This window comes from Styela clava, chromosome 13 (genome assembly GCF_964204865.1).
Source record: "Styela clava chromosome 13, kaStyClav1.hap1.2, whole genome shotgun sequence".
Lineage (NCBI taxonomy): Eukaryota > Metazoa > Chordata > Ascidiacea > Stolidobranchia > Styelidae > Styela > Styela clava.
Window position 1 is genome coordinate 12,191,514 of NC_135262.1, and position 14,375 is coordinate 12,205,888.

Here is a 14,375-nt window from a genome sequence, read left to right on the forward strand (position 1 = left end):
CCATCAGATAGCTACACTAGCCAAGACTGTTCCCCAAAAGCTACTGCAATTATAAAATAAACAACATTAATTAATGTAAAATCACTACAATCCATATATTTTTTTTTTCTTGTTAACCAATAAAGACAATTGAATTACAAAAACAAATTTTATGTTGCAAGTATCAAAGAAATTTGTACATAATTATCGTGGAGAATCGAAAATTCATTGAATCCACTAAATTCCTAATGAAAGTTTGTGATCAAATAAAGTTCAATCAGCATTTTATGTGACGTTTTCATGCATGACTTTGAGCCTCAATGATGAAGATACTAAATCGACTTTTAGTAAAATATTACTCTCATGAATATTCTTTCTATTGATTGTGCAGAACAAGTCTAAACGTTTCATTTGAGATCATATAACTGTCGTTAACAGCACGAAGGAAAAAAGTTTGAATGAAATCTTTTGGAGGGTCATCATCAGTCTGAAATATGAAAATATTTTTTATCATTTAGTTTTCTAGGTGACTGACTGAAAAAAAAACACCCTGGCATTTTGCATTGACGTAAAGTTATTAAGACTACAACTAAACAAGAATGTTTTTATTTATTGTTTGTTAGGAAGCTTGTCAACGTAAAAGTCTGAAATTCCAGTGTTTGAAAATACAAATATGACTCCAATATCAAAAGTACACAGAAAATGGGATTAGTAATATTTCTTCCTGTAACGGTAAAAGGCATACCTGCAGTCTTCCCATCACTGTCACCACAACCGCCCGTCCCGCATCAACACCATATACAAACTGGGAGTCGCATGTCGTTACAGAATGTTGTACACATTTGAATGGGAGGCTCTGTAAGAAAGGTGTTTTGGTAGTCAGAAATTCCATAAATTAGTTGAAAATTTGGTAAAATTTATATCTTGCCTAATTGAAATGTTGAACTGCAGAAAGTGTAGGACATATCTTGAAGTTTTTAAAATCGCATGAGAAGGTACAATTACGGCTCAAAATAATTGTTTTTTCTTCAGCGGAATAATTGATGATTTTCTGCCTAATTTTCTTCAGTTTTGTAACATAAGCTCTCGTGCTATTTATGTTACCTTAATAAAATGTATTTGTTCAACCAAAGTATGTGTTAAGTTTTACCTCTGATATCTGTGCTTAATACAAATATTGCACTGTGCACTATTGGCAACACTGAGCTAAACAGAGCTGATGGGAATTTGCCTTGTGTTGTCACTCCGTGACAATTTTTCAACTTTATTTTAATATCTGATATATTTCAATAACTATTCGCCTCAAAAACTGAGACGTCACTTTGGGGGTAGGGCCCAATAATTTACCAATTTGGCAGTTGATAGTTGCTTTTTGTTCTTTCACAGCACTTCAAGAGATCTCTCGTCACTCCGTGACGTCACGGAGTGACATAAGTATGCCATTTTTTGAAAATATTATTTTTCTGTACGCGAAGTACTATAATATTGGGTTTAAACTGCAAATTCTTCCGCTCTGCCCTCTACTTACTTTGGATCTTACCCACAATGAAACTTGAATGGCAATGGCAACTTTTTTAAAACTATCGATGACCAAAATATTTGACCTAACATGTACCGGGTTTGAACAATATGAACAAACATATTGTAGACTACAATTGAAAAAATATGTAATCTGTTGAAATGGCAGAATAAATATGGCAAAATGCATTGTTTTGCAATATAATTAGACATTTTTGTAAAAGGAGTAAGTGAATTCAAAAAATTCACAAACAATATTATTAAATCTCAAGTTTTAACATCGACATCTGGATTTTGGTTTATATTCATTTATCGGGTTGACTCATAGGATGGTAAAAATATCGTGAAATGTAAAAGAAATATGATGTGTTTGTCAAAAATTGAAGATACTTCCAATTAGAAAACGCCAGTGCATCACTCATTGTCACCAATAATTATTTTTTCGTGCCAACTATATCATAAAACTGGAAAAAGCAAAAATGATGCAATAATGAGTGTACGGAGGGACATATTTATCACTGTCTTCTTGTTCTGAATATGCAGACTAAAAATACTGTGTTTGGCGCCTACCGCTTCTATGTATGCTTTGCAAGCAGATACAAGTACTACCTAACAAGAGAGACTTCAACGCAAAAGAAAATGCTTTTCTATGGTTAATAAATTACATATCCAAATAACAAAAATCGTGTTGTCCACGTTCATGTTGTCTGTGCAACATAGCTTTTTTACTTAACTATATAGATTATTAAAGTTAGTGCACTCGTTTAGCATATTCATATGAGGGATACACAAGCAGAACGACAAAATAATATCATGTTTCCCAATTTTTTGTTTAAATGTTTTGTGATTTCAAACAAATACCCAATCTTGATCTAATATAACTAATTGTTCAACATTCTTAATACCATTTCAATGATAAGGAATTTTTGTCACTCCGTTAGTTCACGGAGTGACATGCTACTAGTTGGGCCATATAATTACGCTGCTTCCTGAAAAATGTTTGTTGTACAATAAATTTTGCATAAATGTAGAGATTAATATCTCTAGAATACAGAGACTATAGATTATTAAAGTTAGTGCACTTGTGTTCAACATTCTTAATACCATTTCAATGATAAGGAATTTTTGTCACTCCGTTAGTTCACGGAGTGACATGCTACTAGTTGGGCCATATAATTACGCTGCTTCCTGAAAAATGTTTGTTGTACAATAAATTTTGCATAAATGTAGAGATTAATATCTCTAGAATACAGAGACTATAGATTATTAAAGTTAGTGCACTTGTGTTCAACATTCTCAATACCATTTCAATGATAAGGAATTTTTGTCACTCCGTTAGTTCACGGAGTGACATGCTACTAGTTGGGCCATATAATTACGCTGCTTCCTGAAAAATGTTTGTTGTACAATAAATTTTGCATAAATGTAGAGATTAATATCTCTAGAATACAGAGACAAGTTATTATAATTAATATGTCATGAAGCTTTTGACGAAATTTGGTTGATATATCGCAGTCATTTTATGCATTCAACTTTTTGTCACTCCGTGACATCACTTGTTTTGTCTCGTCGTTTGAAAAATATTTGGTTGAAAGTGAATTATGGTAAATACATCAGTGTTACTGCTACCAATTGGCATTCTAAAAATAGCAAACCACCAAGACCTTGATATAGTAAAATTGAATAAATGTGTGACTCCGTGACATTTATGGAATTGCTGTGGTTATGTTGTAAAGTTTCATTGCAACCCATCAACTGAGGCAAGTTATTATGACAATATAGGGGTGGTGCTAATCACTAAGATTTTCCGATTCATTCTGGTGAAGAGGAAAGCCTAAACATATGGCGAACCATTGCCTCGGTGGTGGGGAAAGCTGTAACCAACCAGTGGTTATATAAGCTACAGTATGATAGAAAGAAGTTCAGCAATCTTCTCGCACATATTTATTCCTCACAAGATTCAAAATCGCGTAGAGTAATCAGAAGTAAGGGTTTCTGCTTATCACAATGCCCCAACCAATGAGCTGGTTTCAATACATAGATAATATTTTTAATAATTTGATGGGATGATAGATACCTAAGAATATTCATACAGTCATATGTATTTCGAAACTCACTTCAAGTTTTTTCATAATATTTTGAGTCCCAAGTGTTGGCTGACCTTCAAATGTCATACAGCTGAAGTCACTCTGTAAATAAAATGGCGGTTGCAGTAATGTGACATACTTAAATCTGAAAACTGATTATCAGGATATCATGGCAACAGAATAATAAAATTGAAAAACCTGTTCAATTTGAAACTTGAACCATTACATCAATTCTTGAGTTGAAATTCTGTTAGGGCTACTGGGCTATGCGACTGAAATAAACCCTTCTTGCTCGAGTCGACAAATTATGACTTAGGGTCAGATATTCATATTTATTTCGAGCAAGAGAAAAGCCGATATGACAGATTATTCATAAAGCAAAGACTCTAGTCATGTTACCACGTTACTAGTCGGATATGGGATTAGTTAGTCAGTTATTTGTTTAGATAAATGTAAAATTTCAGATAACTGGATAAATAGACTTGATTGAATGAGCGAGGCAAAAACTCCAGCAATCCTCTCTAACATAATTATCAAACAGTACAGAACACTATCCAAATTCCAAGAATTTCCCTCCATTTGGCTCAATAAAACACACACTATATGTGTCTCACAAACGAGGGGCGTCTGGGACCACGTCAAATGCTTCATATTGCGCCATGCTTGTCTCAATAATAATCTAAATTAATCGCGGTTGTCACATGACCCAAATTGCCGTTTTTTGCTAAAAACTCTCGAATGCTACGGTTAAATTTTTTTTCCTTCGTAAATCGGATTATTTTTTCCCAAGAAATTCAATGAAGACGTTACTAAATTGCGCTTTTTTATAGTATTTTGCGCAACTTTATTATACTGTATTATTACCGATATGTCAAACACACACAGGGTAATGAAGGATGGCAAGCATTTTCCTAATGTTTCGCAGGGTGTGCCAAAAATAACACTACAAATCGCCATCTACAGTTAAGTGTGGATAATATCATTTCTGCTTATTCTTCAAGCATATATTGGCATACTGATAAATATGTTTGATTCAAAGGGTGAAATGAGGTTTAGAATCCCCAGCTCGGAAACTGATGCTTTAATGACTACCGGAACTGTACTGACGTTAAAATAAATAGGTCGACACTAGTTTTTTTACAGGTAAAAAAAGCTCACCACAGACACAGTGAATAGAATCACTGAATCAGTAGACTACTTGGTCTACTTGGCTTGGACTCGTAAACCATTTTAAATTCAATGTTATAGTATAAGTATTAGATTGTCCTTATTATTATTTTCAACTTACATATAAAGGCGAAAGATTTGGCCTATTGGCACTAAATGTTGAATAATAATGTTGAGCAAAAGCCCTCCCAATATGATCTGCATTGTCCATCTCGGCAGTCTGTATCAAGCAGAAGAGCAAAGTTCCTTTCACCAAACTAACACAACTGCACAAATATTCAGTTATTGTTGTTATTAATTATATAATAAACTAAACACAAGCATATAGATTTAATGATCAGTTTCAGAATCAACAGTCTGAATGCTGGAATGTCAATGTTAAATAATCATTAAATGAACAACACATGAAGAGGCTGACGGACAACTCGACTACACGGACAACTCGACTACCTAGAGGCCTGGTGAGTTGTCCGTCTTTTGGCATTTTCTACGGTGGTGATTTAGGTCTATAGAAATGCGTTTTTGATATTTTTAGTGCTCAAATGTTGAGAAAAATACATAAATATGCTCTAGAAAGCATTTTTATTTGTATAAGTGGCTTATTTTGATCATGTTGTATGAATACAAATACAGTCTACAGACGAAATTGGAGTAACGTTAGCGGAGTTAGACTGTTGACTTATAGGACTGTGTTCGTTTAATTTTTTGAACTTTATTGGTATTAAATGTTTTGAAGGAGCACCTTCAAATATATTAAAACTTTTAGACTTCACAGTAACACTTAAATATTAATGAATGTGAGCTCAGTACTCTATGGTTGCAGTAGTCTAAACTCGCCTACGGCAGTCGCCCGACAGGCCGTCAACTCACCAGTCGAGCAAACGCTCTGCGACGTGACGCCATCGATGCTCGAGGTGAAGACAACTCGACTACCGAGCAACGAGAGGCAGACAACTCACCAGTCGAGCAATCGCTCTGCGATATCGATGCTCGAGGAGAAGACATTGCTTTTTCAAAACGCAGACTCAAGAGTTGCATAGCATTTACTTAGTGCCGACTGATATTAGTTGTAAGCCAACTCACCACCTGAGTAGTCTACCAGCCGACGGCTAGGTTCCATCTGCTGGGATATAACAACCGGGTTGGAGTCATAATGGGTGTCGTGGGCCTGGTAGCAGTCCAGGCACTTCGACTCAAACGTGACGTCCTGTTTTTTTAATAGCATGTACTGTCATTGTACATCCCTTGTCATTGCCTGTCCCCTGAATTGTTAAACAATTTGCGATGAAACCAATTTCGACACACGTCACAGATGAGTCCCTCCTGCTTCATGGAAACGTTGTCGTCACATCTTTTGCACATATTTGGAGTCATCTTGAACTCTTGCGTAGTTTTTGTGGAGTTAATATACCGTTAGTCGTTCTCGTTTCAGTATAAAACTGTAATGAAAACGACTTCGGCTAATGAGTATTTACGTTTGTAAGGTGTCAGGCCGGCGATAATGAGGCTTTGAACTCGGCGCGTAATCTAGGCGCGCGGCTTCATTATCACCGATCTGGCACCTTATCTAATCTCCGTGCATGGATATCACTTCACTCAGGCCATCATGAAGAATGTGCGTCACAATAATTTGGCTCGCCTATACAACAAGTGAGTGGTTAACCATATTTATATATGTCTTTGTACATCTTTCACTTCTTTTGTATTAACATGTTTTTATTTTGTTTTAGGGACGCTGGAACAAGAGACCTGATCAAGCATGTCATGGCGCTGTGCTATATACCACCTATGTTTATTACGTCCAGATTCAAATCACTGAAAGAAAAGATGCAAACTCAAGAACTTTGCCGAATATTTTCAAAACACGAGCTATACAACAGTGTCTGGACTCCCAATGATTGGTCAGTATTCGACGTAGAAATTAGAGATGTTACGATGTATCGGTATCGGATATCGGTATCGGCAATATCGGCCATTTTTTCGGTATCGGTCATGTATCGATATCGGTTGGATTAAGGCCGATATTTCCGATATATTTACCTTTTCGATATGGTCTAGAATGTTTTCAAAGATAAGTTGGAATACTACTTTTTAATTTATTTTTTGTCTCAAGAGATCGTGAGCTATGACATACATGTCCCCACCCCGCGAGAGAATAGGATTCACGTGTTTTTAGCTATTTATCAGCCAAACTAGCTCAACTAATGTGACTATTTTCGCTGTCAAATTTTTATATTGACATTTTTAATATTACATAGTAATTATGAAGAAATATATCAACACAATTAGGCGCTCAGTTTTAAGCATACAGTGGAATTGGGGTCCTTATTAACGGCACATGGACTTTCGGCACGGGTATAAATTCTGACTGTTTGTCGTCAAGTACGAGTGTCATTTAGTGCGTCGACATCGATAAACTAAATTCCGACACAATTATCCCTCTACGCAGGTATTAATTTTAATTTTGTTTAACTACACAATTTCTTCATAGATATATTGACATGACCGCCTAGCTAGCCCCAGCTAGACTGTCTCAAAATATATGATAGCAATTGTAAAATATTATAAAATAGTGAAGCAAATAAACATCCTTGACGGTTATAGGTAGGCCTTTTTTGGTCGGGGCTGATTGATATTCTTTCATGTTGGCTTTGACTTATGGCGTCGACGATTACGATTAGCCACGAAATAAAATATTTGTAAAATGCTTTTAATTTGAACGTAGGCGGCGGCGGTGGGTGATATTCGATATTTTTTTAAACACGAATAACGATATTCTAAGGTCGCGATATTGACATTAAATTCAAATTGGATATCCCGGCTTGTGAGTTTTCTAATTGAACACCAAGAATACTAAAGCATATGGATACCGAACATTAATTTCATATTATGTGATACATCTTTTTATTCGATCTGAAATAATGTGAACTATGAACAACGCTCTAAGACCATTGTTTTAACCCGTCTGTCTTACACAGCACACCTAATCAAGTATTAATTACATAGTATCGGTATCGGAATATCGGTAATATCGGACTTTTTGTAGTATCGGCGTATCGGTATCGGCGTTTTTGACTGGTATCGGATCGGTATCGGTATCGGCGACAAAAGTGGTATCGGTACATCTCTAGTAGAAATAAGAACCAACAATCATCTGGAAGGTTGGCACCGCCATTCACCGAACTTCAGAGCCCGTGTTCGGGATTTTTTTGGATCGAGGTCGTTTCTTCGATTCGGACTTTTGCCACCGGATGAAGTCGACCCGATCGTTTCAACAGTTCATTCGATGACATCAACGATTTGCGTTGATTAATTGGAGTGAATGTCAAATATCTTTTTAGTAGCCTACGTTTATTAACCTTTCTTCTCTTGATTTTTCAATATATTTATTAGGAGCAATAAAAATGACTGAACTCCGTTGCCAGACGGTAATTGTCTGCTCCAACAAGTGCACGTTCTACATCTTTATATTGAGCTTTTGTGTGAGCAATTAGACACATGATAAAATGACCATTGTTGGTATATATACAATACATGGTGCCGATTTAGTATGTCTGTATGTGATATACCTACATGGTTCTACTTGAACTTCCAAGTGTTACATCATTGCTGACTTATTTCTAATTGGTTACGGTTAAGTGTTAAAGTAATAAATGAGGAAATCGAAGCTCGGGGAAATCCAATTGTTAAGTAGCTAGGCAATAGTCGCACGCTAAATATCGCATTTCATATAATTTTAATAATATAGCCTACACTGGACTTGAAAAGTCAAACGTGCTAGAAAAAAGCCAAAACGTTCAATTGGGCAATAAAAAGCCAATATGACAACCCTGAGCTGGAGAGCTATTAAATACGGATGTTTTCCAGAACTTTGACCCCTGAAAAACAACTTTTCTGACGTCTCAATCGCTTTGCCGGGACCGAAAAGACGATGTTGCGTTGGTTTATTAAGCAATTTCTCTTAGCCGTCATATTGTGGTTTGATAAGTGCGATAGTCTATTATTTGTCTGAGCGACCGACGCCTTGACGCCAAATGATCAAACTTTTCGCTTTGCCGGTTTCGATTCGTCCCAGAAGGGCTACGTTGAATCTCACAAGCGTCAGAAACATAAAAGTCGACAGTGGTGCATGATTGCCACCAGGTAAACTCATGTTGATAATAAATGGAGCACAACCGGTGTTAGCAAAACGATGTAATTTGCCGACGTTTCAAATTTCTATACAGAAAAACTTCATCAGGCCATAATATGGAAAGGACACAAGTGGATATATATAGAGCAAAAAAAAGAAAATAGGAAAAATATGAAAAAATAATCATGGCGTCAACTCTAATCTAAAAGGATGATAATAAGATAATATATATAAATAAACAAATTAGCGCAAGTTCAAACAAACGAGGATTATTCAAACAATGATTTATACACAGGCGGGAAAAGTGTGGTTTCTTTGAAAAAAATATCACGTTATCGACTAGGTCCTATTTAGGAAAAGGGCTTATATCAAAATATTGTTTTTAAATTAAGGTTAGGTATCATTTTAGGGAAAACATGGTGGCTGTTATTTTGGCAATATTGCCTTTGTAATTTTAATTCATAATATATGTTGTTTGGCTGATATTGCGGTATTCAAACATATATTTACTGTGCTAGTTTCGTTTTTACCTGTGTTCATTGATTTGTTTATGTTTTTATATTATCTGGTGTAATAAACCAATGACATTAAACAACATGATGCGCAACTCCGACATTTTTGTCCGAAGATCGTATTCAATAGCACGCTCCAATGCACATACTTGACGAGACGAAAACGAGCGGACGTGTGCTGCTTTCGAGGCGTAGCACGAATGGTGTTCGTGCCTGCTTTGACAGTTGTTGTCGATTTTAATGATATTTTTGAAAGTTGGGGTAAAATAAAATCGGTAAAAGGTAAGGTGAATACTATTGTTGTATATCACACCCGGGCATCGCACTGTTAGGTACATGTGGGAAAGCCAGCCTTTGTCAAATACTACGAAGTTATTAATTCAGTACGGTACGTAGTTGCCCATTTGCCGAAATTACATATTTACTTACCCCTTATGGTTTCAAATAGTTCATGCACCTCCAGTTAGATTTTTTTAATCAGTGAGGATATATACTCATTGTTGATTGCTGCTCATTGTAACATACTATTGCGCATTCACTTTTATTTGCGTATTGTATCAAAGTGTTAACAAGTTCACCTAACATTTCACTCATACCGGTCTATATTGTATAGTCTGATTTCTCAAGTATTTGGAGCCACGAATGCTTGTAAATTTCTGACTAAACCCTTTTTATTAGTTGGTTTATATACCAAATTCAGTAAAATATTTTTTACTTAAAACATGAGATATTGGATTTATTAGCTTTTCCATTCTAAATCATATAGACTGCTTTATTTATTCTTAACGAAAATTAATAAATCTCCTCTCTTTCTTCAGATGTGAAAGTTGTGGACAAACCTGTCTAAGCATTGTGAGACTCTTGCAGTACAAGAGACAATAGCAGAAATAGTAAGTATATCAATCAAGAAATTAAGCCGACATAAAGCAAAACTTTCAACTATTCGTCTAATCTCAATTTCCTATTATTTATTCACAGGACAACTATAGCAGACGGGGAGATATCAGAAGTCTGGCGACATATCAGTGACAGTGTGATTCCAAGAAATATAATGTTTGCAATAGAAAAACAACCTATGGAGGCATGCAAAGACATTTGACCCTCCGGTAGAGTTGTTTATGGCCCCCGCATCCTGCAGGGCTTGAGGGAAATAACTAAAAATTCCAAAGCGTAAGATTGCATAAGCGGTCTTATTTGTAAAAAGGCACAAAACACGCCAGACATACTTAAAACAGCTTTGGAAATGAGGATTACGGGTACCTCACTGCACCTGTGTTATATTTGGTTCATCAACTTTTGGTAGTACTATAGAAGAAATTCCGGAAGGGGTATAATCATCATTCATGATAAAATACTATCATATATTTTTTGAACAACTTCAATCTAGACCAGGGATCTCAAACTCGCGGCCCCAGAGAACTTCCAGTGCGGCTCTCGAACGCTTAACAATAATTGTAATAGTATTTTGGAAGTTTTTTTTTTATCTAAATGTAATAGATTTTTCAAACCTTCTAAAGTGAAATTGATTTTTCACACAGAAAACAATTTACTGAAAGTAGTTTTGGAATATTAATTTGTTTTGTCCACATTTTGACCCAATTAAGAATACACATCAAGCTAGCAAAAGAATACTTGAATAAAACACTTGAGTAATTAAATTAAACGCAAAGTACATGAAGAAAGTGGCATTTTCGAAGAAAATGGGAGTTGTAACATTTCTGCTCTTCACAAAATTCTGAAGCACATTGTTTAATTTGTCATATTCCCATCAATACAATCAAAAAACACAATAAGCTCAGCAGTCAATATGACAAATTCGAAGACCAACTTCGAACAGAAAATTTCCATGTGTTTGTATATTAATATAATTATACAACGACTTAGTTACTAAAAATCAATATCAATAATAATTCAAGCAATCCTATGCCACGCAATGTAGTGCAAATGTCTTGTCGAAAAAATCTGTCATTTGTTTTTTTACTGATCTATACATGAAATGATAAAAGTAACTTTTTTGCATTACTGGAATTAATTAAACATTCGTAAAGATCCAGATAAACCCATGATCATGTGGCCTCGTTAGTTAGAGTTGGTACTATAAAATCATTTCGAACTGGCCTTAGTATGCTGGTGGCACAAAAAAGATGCCAAACGCCAGGACAAATGTAATTATTAAAACATTGAGTTTAAACTGTAGTATTTTTGTTAATTTTAGGTTCATATATTTAGATTAAGTTATTTTTAGTGTATGTATTCTTCTTTCTTTATTCAAAGCTTGTTCAAAAATGATTTTGATGGTTGTACATAGAATTTTACGATTTTTTATAATAAATACTGTAACTTGCAAATGTTGCAATAATAGTGGAATGCAAATATTAATATGTAATTGCATTTGAAATTGAAGAAAATAATAAAACTTAATCCAACTGTTTAGTTGCATCACAATATATGTCACAAACTAAAACTATCTTAAAAATATCTTTTAAGTATACATTATCAAAAACTGTTTGCGGCTCTTTTTACAATTTTCAAAATGCAATGCGGCTCTCGAAAACCCATGAGTTTGACACCACTGATCTATTCTAGACGATTCAAGCATTGCTTTGGGAAATTATATCACTTCAATTAAATTGAAATAATCTCGCTATATGAAATACAAAATCGTTGCTATCATAAAGGTAAACCAATTCAGCCACTCGAAATATATTGGCCTTCACAAAGCAATGGAGGCAAAATTGAGAGTTCATGAGCTATGAACATTTGTTCTTTTCTTTGTCTTGAACTTTTCATACTCCATAGCCCCTATTAATTTTTTTAATTTTAATTACCATGTGATGGTCATACATATCTTTAACTTGTATTTTCTGTCATGATGTATTATCTCAATGTGCCAAACTATTAATTAGTGTGCATATTTTGCTTCCAGATGACATAAATGTATTGTCATGTTTATTACCTCAGCTTGGAGTATTGACAAGAAAAAGGTGCCAGTAAATTAGGTAAAAAAATTTTCAATTCATTGTTATAATCAGAATTCACAATCAATAGGAATTATAAACAGCCAACAATCAGTGAGAATTATATGCGAAATCCCGCAGAATAAATTTGTCTAAAATCGGAGGAAGGCAAAAAATATAGGTAGTTTCCATCCACACAAGCATTTCAAGAAGACTTGCTCGAGCCAAACTAAATGAGCATCGTCAGGTGATCGGTAAGGCTGCAAGTTGAATTCAGCCCTGCAACCTCCTGCATAGAAGATAATATTAATTAGTGGGCTATGAGCTAAATTCCTAAATTTAAACAAACCTATCTACGATGCATTATGTACCAGCAATGTTACCTACGATTAACTGAATATATAATATGTCTAATAAATTCACCTACAAAAGCAAGTTCGATAGGTGCAAACTTTGTGTTATGGAATTGTATCGCAGCACAGTTTTGTATGACACCCTCTTTAAATGAAATTTCAATGATTAAGCGCAAACATTAAAATTACTAACTTTGAACTTTGTCATTATCGGCAAAATGTTCCACACAAATCTTTCCGCTATCGCGTTTGTAATCTTCTCTGATAAAAAAAAAACGTCTATGATGTCCAGAATTGCTCTTTACAGCTTGCCTGTTATTCCAGCTTTCCAAGTAAGCAAAACTTCTTAGATATAGAGATTATTTTGTTTCGTTACAGGCGCAAAAAGGCAGGTACTACACGTAAAAAAGACGCCGAGTAGCAAAAGCGAGCGGAAAACGGACGCGAAAGGCGACGAGAAATATGTGCATTGGAGCGTATCATGAAATATAATGTTTCGCCTGTAGTCTTATGGAGTGACGTCAGAGTTGCCTATCATGTTGTTTAATGTCATTGAATAAACTAATTGAATTGAATATCTGTCTGATCATCGGCACAAATTTCAATTGTTACCTCATTATTGACTTCATCCTGATTGGGAAATAAGCAGAAAAGACAATACTTAGGTAAACATTATTTTCCTATTTCCTGAGTCATTTCAATTTATTGTCAGAAATTTTTTGTCGCCTTAAACAGTTCGTAACTCACTTCATCCTGACCTAAACCTATCCATCCCCATGGCTACCTCGATTGATGTTGCCCTGGTGTCTCTCTCGTTTCCGTGGGACCATTTGAAAGCTCTCTCGTTTCGACGATAGACTTTCAACTTTTCCGAGGCGCGTAATGGATTTCCGATTGGATTTGACATGAAATCAATCATTTGCGTTGATTTTTCTCGCATATTCTCCTGATCTTGATTCGTTTCTCATCATGTATCAAACGCTAGTATATCCCAGCCCACCATAAGGTGCTAATTTTGGCAGTTTTATATATTTGCGAAAGTCGTGGTTAATATTACGGCCAACCAATGACATTAAACAATGTTGTTTAATGTCATTGGGCAAACGTATCAGTCAAAAACACCCACAAAATATTAGCCAAGATGGCTTATCGGAATCGCTTCCCCACCTGTATTTGGCCTTATTTTTTGTATTTGCGTATTTTCTCAATATCATTGCGTGACCTGGTTCCGTAGTACCCGAGCTGTACATATAAATAGAACTAAAGAGCTCTCCATAAGTGTGTGTACCAATATGAAGACAACTAATATTGTTCGCCTACTCTACACCAAGTTGTGTAAAGGGACAGAAACCTATGGGCACAGGATATATTCACTTGGCTAACACGCACACACAATCCCCGAACTCGTAATAGAACTAGAATAAGAAAAATCTGAATCAAAATGGGCACTCGCAGTATATTATAGAAATATGATATTTGTGGTGATCAATCAATCAATCGATATTAGAAAATAGACAATTATATTTCATTCGATTGGTAAATATTTGTCCATTTTATAAAACTGGAAATCCACGCCAGGAGTTGAAAATAATTAACCAAATATGACCGTATATAGCCGTATCGCTATCATCCAGTCATTTACCGAAAACTGTTTATGTGTTGTTTTATTA

At 35.2% G+C, this 14,375-nt stretch overlaps 2 protein-coding genes across 2 annotated transcripts; one reads left to right on the top strand and one right to left on the bottom strand.

Moving 5' to 3' along the window:
• Positions 1–6: 6 nt before the first annotated feature.
• Positions 7–5,008, bottom strand: LOC120332485 (nuclear transport factor 2-like). Its single transcript, XM_039399734.2, has 4 exons — positions 4,873–5,008; positions 3,615–3,686; positions 725–835; positions 7–466 (listed from the first exon to the last, which is right to left on the bottom strand). Exons 1-4 carry the CDS (start codon positions 4,960–4,962, stop codon positions 356–358), a joined length of 384 nt encoding a protein of 127 aa, XP_039255668.2. The 5' UTR covers positions 4,963–5,008; the 3' UTR covers positions 7–355.
• A 252-nt stretch (positions 5,009–5,260) lies between these two features.
• Positions 5,261–8,300, top strand: LOC120332569 (uncharacterized). The gene is made up of 3 exons (XM_078119100.1): positions 5,261–6,401; positions 6,482–6,665; positions 7,882–8,300. Exons 1-3 carry the CDS (start codon positions 6,358–6,360, stop codon positions 8,062–8,064), a joined length of 411 nt encoding a protein of 136 aa, XP_077975226.1. The 5' UTR covers positions 5,261–6,357; the 3' UTR covers positions 8,065–8,300.
• The last annotated feature ends 6,075 nt before the right edge of the window (positions 8,301–14,375 follow it).